Source organism: Tursiops truncatus, chromosome 1 (assembly GCF_011762595.2).
Source record: "Tursiops truncatus isolate mTurTru1 chromosome 1, mTurTru1.mat.Y, whole genome shotgun sequence".
In the NCBI taxonomy this organism is placed as follows: domain Eukaryota; kingdom Metazoa; phylum Chordata; class Mammalia; order Artiodactyla; family Delphinidae; genus Tursiops; species Tursiops truncatus.
Window position 1 is genome coordinate 119,335,655 of NC_047034.1, and position 12,245 is coordinate 119,347,899.

The 12,245-nt window shown below is 36.8% G+C and overlaps 1 protein-coding gene across 2 annotated transcripts in view; it reads left to right on the forward strand.

Annotated features, from left to right (window-relative positions):
- Nucleotides 1–12,245, forward strand: part of ERICH3 (glutamate rich 3) — a 111,452-nt gene that overhangs the window by 77,821 nt on the left and 21,386 nt on the right. For both annotated transcript variants that reach the window (XM_033864803.2, XM_073788334.1), the window contains exons 11-12: nucleotides 600–830; nucleotides 8,724–9,173. In XM_033864803.2, coding sequence (XP_033720694.1) covers nucleotides 600–830; nucleotides 8,724–9,173 — 681 coding nt within the window. The remainder of the gene's footprint in view (nucleotides 1–599; nucleotides 831–8,723; nucleotides 9,174–12,245) is intronic.

Here is a 12,245-nt window from a genome sequence, read left to right on the forward strand (position 1 = left end):
TGAACATTCTTCCTATAAAATATGGCCTCACTGGGTCTCCAAATTAACTTTCATTATTATAATCCTGTTCTCTTCATTTTAAATTTATTTCTAATTTATTGTTTTCTATCAAGTTCTTCTCTTGTCCATTTTGGTTATTGTAGATGATGATGTCCATTTGTAAATGAGCTTTTTTTTTTTTTTTTTTTTTTGCGGTACGCGGGTTTCTCACTGTTGCGGCCTCTCCCGTTGTGGAGCACAGGCTCCGGACGTGCAGGATCAGCGGCCATGGCTCATGGGCCCAGCCGCTCCACGGCATGTGGGATCTTCCCAGACCGGGGTGCAAACCTGTGTCCCCTGCATCGGCAGGCGGACTCTCAACCACTGCGCCACCAGGGAAGCCCCTGGAGTTTCATTTCTTTACTGCTCTTGTATATGTAACTGATTGCAGTCTTTGATCATTTGCTATTAGTTTTCCATGTTCACTAACTGTGTGAAAAAGAAGTGAAGAAAGGCCCAGAGAGGAGAGGATAATGGAGTCAAAGTTCTCATTAAAATGAAATGGGTTAAGTATTAGGGATTCTACTTTCATTCTCATAGTGGAGCTTTTCTTTTCTCAGAATATGAAGAAGATTTCGAAGCAGATGAGGAGAAACAAGATGAGAAAGCTAATGAAGGACAGGCTGATGATCCAATGAATGGAATGCCAAAGTCACCCTCAGATGATGAAAAAGATCTTTTAGATGCTGAAAAGGAGAGTGAAACCTCGTGGAAGGCATCAGATGCTGATGACAGTGTGAAAGATGAGGTTGATGGATGCTCTGAGAGTGAATTGGAAGAGGATAAACATGGCAAGTTGATTAGCTTATCATTTGACATAGGCTGTTTAGCAAGTGTACTCACTACTTTTCTTTTCCTTATATTTAATGAGATAATCTTCTTTAAGAGACTGTTCGGAACCTGGTTCCCTAACCGAGAATGCTGATCAACCCCTCTCCAATAGATATCCAAATTATGGAGTCATTCTTCAATACTTTCTCTTTCTTTAGTTTGCTGGGATTTTTCAGCAGGGTGTCACGTGAAGCTTGTAGTGACACATCTTCTATTTACGTAGAAAGTTACTACCCTTTTTTCATCTCAAACTATCTCCTCTTATATACACACACATATACACCATTTTTGTGGCTTTGGCAAAATGAAAAGTAGCTCTCATTCAATTAAGGGAAAAGTTGAAAATTCCTCCCTTATGTTCATGTTTTTTTCTTAACTTACCTGGAATGCAGATGCTGACATATTAGTTTATGGAAGGATTATTGCTCTTGGCAAAGCTTATCCCTTATAATCTTCAAACCTAAAACGACTCTGAATGTTCACAGGGAAAATACAGAGCTTTTCGGGTAGATAAAGAAACCCTCATTATCTGAGGCATATCTTAAATATTTAAGACCTTTTTAAACACCTTAAATTACCAAAATAATGTCCAAAGAAGGAAAACATTTCTGGCTTTGTCCCATGAAAGGGTTTGGCCAAGGCTATGTGGGTCTTAGTAAATAAAATATCTTCCCTGGTACATTCTGGGCATTTATCAGTGATAATAATAACCCTGTCTTATATTTAAGTATGTGTATGTCTTTGTAGTTTGCTTTAGACTAGAGAATGAGGTAACATTATGATGACTTTTTGAATTGCTGTCAATTTTCCTCATTCTTTTCACCTCTCAAATTTTTTTCTGTATAAGATCTCAAAATTTTGAATTCAAGGAATACATAGGGATTATACAAAATAAGAGTAAATTAAGTAATAAAGTAATCACAAGAACAAATATTTAGTTTGTAGTTCTATTCTGTTCAAGAACGAGTTCAAGCAAACCTATTCTAAAATTTCATGCAGACATATACAAGACAATAAAATAAAGAACAGAAATTATTTAGAGTAAGAAAGAAGATAATTTTACTAGGAACTGCACATGAGACCATGACTATGCTTGAACTAAAAATTTAATCCTGAACTTCCTGACAGAGTAAAGAGTGAAGCACAATGTGAAAAATTAGAGTGATTTTAACTTGCAATATATTTGAAAACAAGTTTTGCTGCCATTTTATTATAGTCGAAAGAACTACTCTATATTAATGATCTAGCATTGAAAAATTTTTGTAAAGTCTTAAATTAGGCCTTTTCTTTAATTTCTCAATAGTTACACTTTATGTTTCTAGGCATGCCGAAACATAGCTTTTTCCCCTCATTTTGAATATGAATATTGGATTTAAGTTTATATTCCTATACGACATAGAAAAAGTTTAAGAATTCTACGGAAAAGTGATGTCACCTGAATCAAATTTTAAAGAAACTATACAAGTGACTTGGACCTGGAAAAAGATTGAAAGTGTGTTTGCATATAAATATAACCAGTTCAGAACAAAGAAAGACTCAGTTTTTAATTTATTCAATAATGGTGGTGAATTATCAAATATTGATTTCACAAAGGGTCAGTACATTATTTCAACATATGGTAATCTGGGGATTATTTTTGTACTGCATAATCAACTTGCTTTCTTGGGATCAAATGGATTTTTTTCCAAGATAGAGTAATTTTTTCTGTTTAAGCAGACAAGGATGTAGGCAGTACTTGAATCTTACTTCAAGGGAAGGCTTTAATCATTTAGACCTGTAATTATTGAATAACTGATAGTGATGGGTCAACATTAACACTGAATACTACTTGCATTTAAATAACTGGAATTTTATGTTTAAAAAGGTATCCTATAGGTACTGTTCATTAAGACTATTTTGTGCTAAGTGCTGTGCTAAATATTTTACATGAATTATCTGATTTACTTCAAAAAACCTTAAAAAAAAGTAGGTACTTTTAATCTCCATTTCACTAGTAAAGAAACGTGGAAATGATGAGACTGAGTAACTCACACAGCCAGAAACTGGTGGAGCCAAGACGCAAAATTCAGAGCCTGGATTTTGGAAAAAAACAATATAACATTTCTCCAAATCAGCCAATGTCCACTTATCTAAAATTAAAGCAAGTCCCCCCAATAAAAGGATTTTGCTTCCTTAAGAATGTACATTTTGGAGGCATTTACCTTGAGCTCTTCATCTTATCCTATTTTTTAGCCTCTGTTTTTTGTTTTACTTTTAAACGGAGGAAATTAAAATGGACATTTTCTAATTTTACCCAAATTTACCTCTCTCCTTCCTGGATTGACTCCCCCAATCCACTTCCAGGCCTTTTGCTTGTTTCCAATTCATCCCCTTCCTCTTCCATGAGACTCTCCTATTCCATGAGACTCTCCTACTTCGGCAGCCTTCACTGAGCTCTTTATTTTATGAAACTCTATCATTCAGTAGTTGATTTTGCACTCATTGTTTCATGTGTGTTAAATTTCGCCCCTCAGGCTAATTTAATAACACACAAATTAATTATACTACAAAAGCTAGGACTGTATGTTGTCTTTGTTATTCCTCACAGAGGTAATTTCCTAAAGATATTTTGTGAATATTAAGCAGTTACTTGATTAACACCAAGAATACTAAAATACTTTGGTTAGTGCCATGATATCTAGTTACATTTATACTATATGATTATTACTGGAATTTTATTAAAAACATTGTATAGAGTTAGCTGCATTATGTAGATATAGAACATATAATATTTTAAATAGATGTGTAATGAAAGCTATCAGAACATATAAAATCTAGTCCACAATGCTGGGAGATTTAAGAGCCAAAAATTAAACTGGCTAACTATTTTATTTTGTTTTTTCAATAAGGGTGTTATTAAATAATACTTTTAAAGAGCTCCTTTGCATCCTCAGTATTTACATTAAAACTCTGCCATTATTCTGAAGTAAAATTTCATTGCTTACTACTGTTTCTTTCCTCCACCACCAGGCTCCTTTATTTTCCATCCCTTTATTTTGATAACCTGACCCTGTGTTATTCAAAAACATGCTTTGTAGCATGAGGAGTATCAGAATTAGATATTTCATCCAGCAAACAAGAAATGTGCATTAAAAATGATAATGACATGATAGATTCCTTGGAACAATCTATTGAAAAGCCAGAAAGCACTTCATCTTCAAAAGTGTAAGAGGCATATTGTGACCACTGAATCCTAGACACTGGTACATCCTTTTTATTGACATGATTAAGAATCTCGCTGTTAGTGTTTGGATGTGTTTCATTTGAACCTGCCTGCACCTGTTCCCAGAGGGCAAACAATTGCCCGGGCTGTCACTCTTGTGACAAGTCGGCCCCATTTAAACTGCCAGTGAGCAATTGCATCGGCCCGCCTTGATGAATACCCTGTGCTGAGCAGCCTGCAAGTGATGGAGTGCCAGGGACTGCATGCCCACTAAGAGAGGACCCTGCTTTAGGAATGATGTGTGAGACTTCCCATCGTTTAAAAAGAATGACAGATTCCTTTTCTCTGTGTTTGTGTTGGCAACCCCAGGAGCTAATTCACCAGTTGAAAATATATTGTCATAGATGAATGTTATAAAGTTGAGGGGAAAAGTGTCATGTTGCTGAGAATAGACTTTTAGGGACAGTTTGGATGATAGTACCTATGAGTAAGAGGTAAAGACTAAGTAGCTCCTTGTGAGAAAGAGAACGGGGGGAAGGGGAGAGAGAGAGAGAGAGAGAGAGAATCTGTTCTCAGAATACAAAGAAAAGAACATAAGAATTAAAGTGAAATTTTTTTCTAGTAAGAAAGATAGTATTTTACTTGTGCTATTTTTCAGTCTGTTGAATAAGTAGGCCTTAAAGACTTTGAAAATCTCAGAATCACAAAAATATTCTGTTTACTTGATTTACTGACTTCCAGTATCTCACTCTTCCTTTCTGGGCCTGACTATGGGCTTGAAGGGATGCATATGAGGGAAGCCTGCTCCTTCTGTGTTGAAATTGTACATGCTATGAGACCACGCTCTGTGGACTTCAGTGTCACTTGACTCCTCCTCGGACCAGAGAGGGTTAGGGGAAGATTGTAGGCAGCTTTTGGCTAGAATCTATGTCTGTGATGTTTTGCATGATTAGTCACATTTTAATTTTTCTTAATTGTAAGAATTCCTCAATTCATCTTCACTTTTGGATTGTTGAAGTAGGAAGTCATGGCTTTCAGGTGAATACTTAAATGCAGCAGCATCTTTTAGTTCACATAAAATACTTTTCTATGAGGTATTTCTCTACAGTTTTGAATCTGCCCTGTACATAGAGATGGCACTACTGAGGCACTCAATAAAATCTTGTGAAATGCATGGCTGGTTAACGGAAGTTAAATAATACCCAACGTCCATTAGCTATAAAGGAGCAATTTTTGTAAAATGCTTCTTTTGTAATGACCCATTGTATTAAAACCAAGACCACTCTATCTGCCAAAAGGCCTTCAAACAGAGGGTACCCACTGTCATGAACCCACTATTGCTTCTCTTAGCTAGATTTCCACTGTTACCACTCCAGGATGACAAACGGAAAATAGTTTTACATATTCTACTATATATGTGTCAGTAATCTCTTCTAGAAAGTAATCTTACTTTCTAGATCTAGAAAAAGAAGGTAACTAACTACTCCATGGGATTAAATGAGATGTTTGTAAAGTGCTTACCTCAGTGCTTGGTAGAGTAGGTGCATAATCATGATCAGGTTTTATTTTTTTCCTCAATAAATGGTAACTGTGACTACTATGCTTAATGTGATATACAGGGTGAAATCACAAGAAAGAAATTTATTAGAATATACTTATCATGTATGATATCAGAGAGAGAAGAAGACTGAAAATCATAAAGCAATGATTATTTGATTTGGTGAGATTAATTTTTATCAGGTAATTTCTGCAATGATTTATGGATAGCAATAATTGGAATTGATTCCCATTTTATAGCCAAGAAAACAGAGCCTTAGAGAAGTTAAGTAGCATAACCAAAGTCAAAGCTAATGAGTAGCTTAGTCATGATTGGAACACCTAAGTTTGTCTTACAGAAAAACATAGTATTTTCTCTCAAGTTCATGTTGCATGAAATAGTAGTGACGGAAAAGAAGGAATAGTTATCAATGAACAGTTATGATGACATGAAAAGAGAAAACAGTGAAGGATTGGGGACTGATTGAATGTGGAAAGAGAAAAGTCAGAGATCCTGCTTAGGGTGTAGAACCATGGCACCAAACACACTGGCTTTGTCCAAGGACTCAGGCAGTGGGTGCAGATCAGGTCCCTACCGTGAAGACCAAGGGCAGATTCTTAGCATCAGTACCTGGAGGGAGCACTGGAGAGAGAAATGGAATTTGGTAGGAGGCAGAGCTGTTTCCTAACATACCTCCAAGACAACTTTTTCCCTCCTAATGAAAAAAAAAAATTACAATTTACATATCGGCCCTAAAATTCCTTTATATAAAACGTTCCTTTATATGAAAGTTTTCACATAAAAACTTTATTTCTAAGAGAATATATAAAATTAGTGTAGAAAATCCCATTCCATGGCCCTAAAGCATTTTGAGCTTTTTTGTAGGCACAGCCTGGCCCCAGTGTCTGTATGAAAATGAGAGTGAGAAATGAGAGTGAAATGAAATTATACAGGGAGGTTAGAGAGAAATTTGAAAACTGAAATGAGTTTCTATGGGAGGTCAGGTAGCCTTGCCACTCAGCGGCCATTCATTCACCTGATCTTTCTTAAGGACTGACTCAAAATTGAACCAGAGCATGTTTCAGCCTTTGAAATAAAATAATACAATTAATAGAAGCTGCTAAAGAAAGAGGAGCACTCATTTTTTAAATTATGTGAACAACTCTCAGAGCCAAAAGTGAGAGTCCTGGTGTCAACACTCAGATGGTAGATACGGATATTTTTGGACGTGCAGAACCATTATAACATTGTATCCTAGCTAATTGTGCAATTAATGAAAACCACTGATCAAACAAACCACTAGCACACTGGGAGTTGTTTTTCTTTTTTAAAAAACAAATGTGAGGTGCTTAAGAGAGGGGGAAATCATAGTCCCTGAAATTTCTGAACTAGTACAAATAAGATAGAGAACGACTGTCCTTGATCTGTACGTTCCCCACCGAGAGACAGCACATCCAGATCTTATACAATGGAGATAAAGAATGAGTGGCTGAAGTATGTGATTCCTTTGAGAAACAGTGGTCATCTGGTGCCTGTCAAGGTAGTTGGAAGATAAGAACAAATGGAATTGTACTTAAGGGGTTCTGTTGCTTAAAGGCTTTTTGGAGTTTATTTTTTACTGCTGTGTAGAATCTCTCACATCTTTGTGGGAACTCAGTATGTCTCAGTGACTATACTTAAAATGCTAAGCCCTGTCATGGAGAGCCACTGGGGCTAGAGGGAAGAGGATAAGAGTAAAGACAGGTATTTCTTCCCTTAAACTCTGCCTCAGCTGCTACAGCCATCTGGGCAGCTGACAAGCAGAAAGAAACATAAACAGAAAAAAGAATCAGGAGCACACAGAGAGGAGCAAACAAGAAAGCTAAGAAGCTTGTAAGTATGGGCTATTTCACTTGAAAAATATATTCTATAAAAAAATTATAAACACAGGTCTATTTGGTTAAAAAAAATGAAAGGCAAGTTTGTATTTTTCTGGCCCAAGGCAGTGCATCTTCCTTACAGTGTCAGTGTGTGTGTGTTACTTTCTTGGAGATTTAAAGAAGTTTTTGTGGGTAATAAATACGAAACCATTTTTGGCTCTGGTAAGTTTCCAGACTGCATGTCTGTAGCATCACATCAATGTACTGCATAGATAGCCTAGAATCTCTTTTGCCGATTCTGTATGCCCATCTCCAGCTTCTGCATCCTCTGTCTTCTTCAGAGGACAGCCCTGGGCTACTGGGTTTGCTTCACCCTCAGGCACAAAGAGCAAGGGAGTGCCAAGAGTTCATGTTCCCCCCAGGGTGGCCTGTAGCTATGTCTGACTGGAGCAGAGTATGGAAGCCCAGCTCCTTCCTCAAGGGAAGAAAAATTCTAATATAATTTAGACTTCAGAGGTTCCCATGGGATCAGGCTGAGGCTGAGATGTTGCTTGAAATAGCTCTCTTGATTGACTTCTTCCCTTCCCTGCCCTGCTTTACCCACACCCAGAAGAGTTTCTCTTGGAGCATATTTTTAATACATCACTGGAACTTGAGTCCTCATCTCAGTGTCTGCTTCTGGGGAACCCATAAAAAAGACCAGATCTCACACACACACACACACACATGCACACAGACACACACACACACAAGCATTATCTCAAAGTATTAAGTATCTAGGTATTATGCAAATGCATAGATATTCTTACCATACCGAGCTACCAGGGTGTACCAGTATGGCGGGTGTTACAGTAGATAAAAATTTAAACTTTATGCACAGAGAATACTGTGGATACATCCAAGATGATAATGAGATAAGTGCTCTTGCTGAACAAGTGAAAGATTATTCAATTTCTTCTGTAACAAAATAGATACTAACAAAGGTTTTCCAGTGAAATGGCTTTCAACAAATAAACAAATACAATTGGTTTTCAGTTAAATATGACTTCGTATTGAAAATTGTATAGACTCACAGATTACATAGGTCTTTCTTTATCATGACGATTATGTGGACTCTATGGGGAAAGGGTATCAAATCTACTAAACTATATTAAAAATTTTAGTATGATTAATTACTAGCATAATTCCCACAATTATTATTATTAAATTTCCCTTTATGGACAAGCAATGATGTTGTCATTTTTAATTTTTGTAGATATAAGAACTGCTTCATCAACCTCATCCAAAAGTCACCCATATTCTAGTTGCAGTGAGGATGAATCTGCACTGGGGGACAGGGAAGCCCACGCTGAGAACAGTCCAAATGAAAGTGTCCGAAGTCCATCTTCCCAGGAGTTGAGTGAAAATGATGAGCCAGGAAAAACCCACCTTCCACTTGAGAATTCTCTAGAAATCGAAACTGAAGACCAAGAAATAATAAAAGTAGATGTGGAGACCAAGCCTCTGCCAATAGAGGAAAACTTGGAGAATGTTCTTGAAGAAGAAGCAGAGAAAGGAACCCGAGTGATTGCAGAGGGCTTATCTGAGAAGTCCAGGGAACATGTTTCCAAGGAAGACAAGGAAAAGAGTAAGAGTAACCTTTGGGAAGGAAGCGCTGCTAAGGTGAAGGACAAAAAGGCAGGTCCCCGTAGGATGGATAAAGGTGGTAAGTATGGCCATTGAGTTGACCTGCCATTGTCTCTATGCATGGAAGCTGATCTTGGTCATTGCACTCTGCCAAAGCTTGGGAAATACTATTGTGATAATGCCGGAGGGATTCAACTTTTTCCTATTTCTCTCTGTGTCACATGATCATACGTGTATTTTCAGCTTGTTTTCCTTTACTGCATTTAAAAAATTACTTGATAATTCTTAAGTAGCCTGTTTCCTATTTTCTGTAAATTCCTTCCTATGACAGTTCTATTTCAAGAATCAAATAAAGCACAATACATGTCTGAAGGCAAGGGTGTGTGTAGCTTTTTAGAAGTTATTTAGTATTAGCAATGCTATTTGTTCTTATCCAAATATGCATTTATATGTACATGTAGCTAACATTGATAGGTGCTTGCTATGTGCTGGTGCTAAACACTTACATATATTAACTCGTCTAATCCTCACAACAGCCCAATATCCCCATGAGTTAGGTTCTATTATCATTATCTCCTTTTTACAGATGACAAAACTGTGGTTTGTAGAGGTTAAGTAAGATGTCAAGCATCATACAGCTAATAAGAAGCATTCCTAGGATTTGAATTCAGGGAGAGTGGTGCCAGTTTCTAAAGGTTTCCAATTTTATCTGTGCAATAGGAATTTATAGTTAAATAAAAATTTCATAGAAAACTCCAAACTGCACTTTAAGTTCTCTGAAACGGAGTAACTTTCTGATCCAGGGGTTTCTTGGGTGTGTTAGGCAGTTCCATTTGACATAGAAAGTCTTGAAGCATGTCCTAGGATGATCAGGCCCCAGTACCTTAGACACATGGAAGGTCTGATACTTTTCTCAACCTTAGGAGGACAGTTAAAGGATTGAGCTGTGTCCTGTGGATGGCCGGTTGTGCCTGCAGCTATTTGGCTCTCACATAGTACGCTGTGCCCTATAACTTGTGTCTCAGGCCTTTCCCTAATCTCTCCCATCTGTCTACCCTGCCAACATGGTGGGAATTCTTTTTGACTCCAAGGTAAAATTTGTTGTCACATTTTAATAGTACTAAAATTCATCTACGTTTGAAAACTTATGAATGCTTTTAATGTCTATAACATTTATTTTAGAAACTTAAAAGCTGTTATTAAACCACTGGTACCTACAGCTAAGAATTGAGGATGTTGAATAGTTATCTTTCCATTCAGTCATTATCATTAGCCTTCTACTATGCACTGTGGTCAATAAGAAATGTGTAAGAGAGGGTTCCTTCCATAAAATGTTAAGAGGAAGGCTTGGCACGCCAATAACTGGACAAGGTCAGTAGTCACATGTAAAACCAGAGAAGGTACACATGTTATGGGGCTTCAAAGGAAGAGAAGACTCATTTGATGAAGTCACCTTGAAAGTTTTCGTGAAGGACATATTTGAGGAAGGCTTTAAAGGTTAGATAAGATTTTGAAGGTGGAATGGAGGAGGATAAAGCATGCCAAACAGCAGGAAGTAGCAAGGGATATAACCTTGGAATACGTTAAACAAAAACTCTAGAATGAGCAGTTTGACAAACTTCAGCCCACGAGCCAAATCTGGCCTACCACCTTTTCTTTTTGTATTGCCGGTGAGTGAAGAATGTTTTTTTCTCTTTTCTTTTCTTTCATTTTTAAAAGGTTGGAAAAAATCAAAAGAAGAAGAATATGTGATATGTGAAAATTATATTAAATTCACATTTCAGTGCCAGAAAATAAAGTTTTATTGGACTAGAGTCATGCTTATTTATTTACATATTCTTAGTGGCTGCTTTTGCTCTACAAGGGCAGAGTTAGGTAGTTGCAACAGAGACCCTATGGCCCACGAAGCCCTAAGGATTCACTGTTTGGCCCTTTACAGAAAAAGTTTGCCAACCTCTGCCTTAGAATTATAACATTAAGACCCCCAAAATTTTCAAAATGATTTTGCCATATGTGAGTAAAGATTCTTATTACCATACATTTGAAGCCCCTTTATAAAATAATTCAAATTTTTGATCTTGGATTTTATCATTCAATTCTGGTACATGTAATGTATAATCTAGAAAATTTGTACAATTTGGCAAACTGCTGACCAAAAAGGTACGGATGTTAAAGTTCAGTAGCAACATTGACATTATTACTAGTATTTCTTTTATTTCCACTTCAGAAAACTAGATTGTTTACCTGGATTTATGGAAGTAGACAACTTTTTGTAAAATAAGATGCACATGATATAGGTTGAAATTAGGGGATAAATAGAATAACAGAAGTATTCGACTAGGATCATATCACTTGGAAGAGAGTGAGGTTTTTTTTGTGGTACTCGGGCCTCTCACTGTTGTGGCCTCTCCCGTTGCGGAGCACAGGCTCCGGACGTGCAGGCCCAGCGGCCATGGCTCACGGGCCTAGCCGCTCCGCGGCATGTGGGATCTTCCCGGACCGGGACACAAACCCATGTCCCCTGCATCGGCAGGCGGACTCTCAACCACTGCGCCACCAGGGAAGCCCGAGAGTGGGTTTTATTTTCCCCCCTCTGGATTTGTGAAATGAAGAGTGTATAGGTTTATTATTTTTCTCAACTATTATGGGAAACTTGTGTTCTTGACTTGGTGACATCTATAATTTTAAAACATTTTGTTATTATCTTTTCATTGAGGTGGGTTCAACACTAGATGACAACGTTTATGATTATTTATCTCTCTTATGCTCTAATATATGTACCAAACCTCTTTATCAGTGTTTATTTTTCATTAACAGCTTATGAAATAACATTTAGAAAATAGAGAAAAGATGGCTTAAAATTATCTATAGATTTATCACACACAAAAATCACCTTTAACATATGGTCAGTCTTTTTATTTCTAAAGTTAGAGTTTACAAGTTATGTTTTCATATTTCCATACAATGTTATATTTTGCTTTTTATTCTTAACCTTATACCATAAGTATTTTTATGTTATTATGTAATCTTCATGAATATGTTTAATGTCTGTGTATTATTCCATTCTGTGGTTTGTTCATAATGTAAACATTTCCCTATTTTTCCTATTTTTACTACTACTAGTAGTACTCTAGTATCTTATTACCTACGA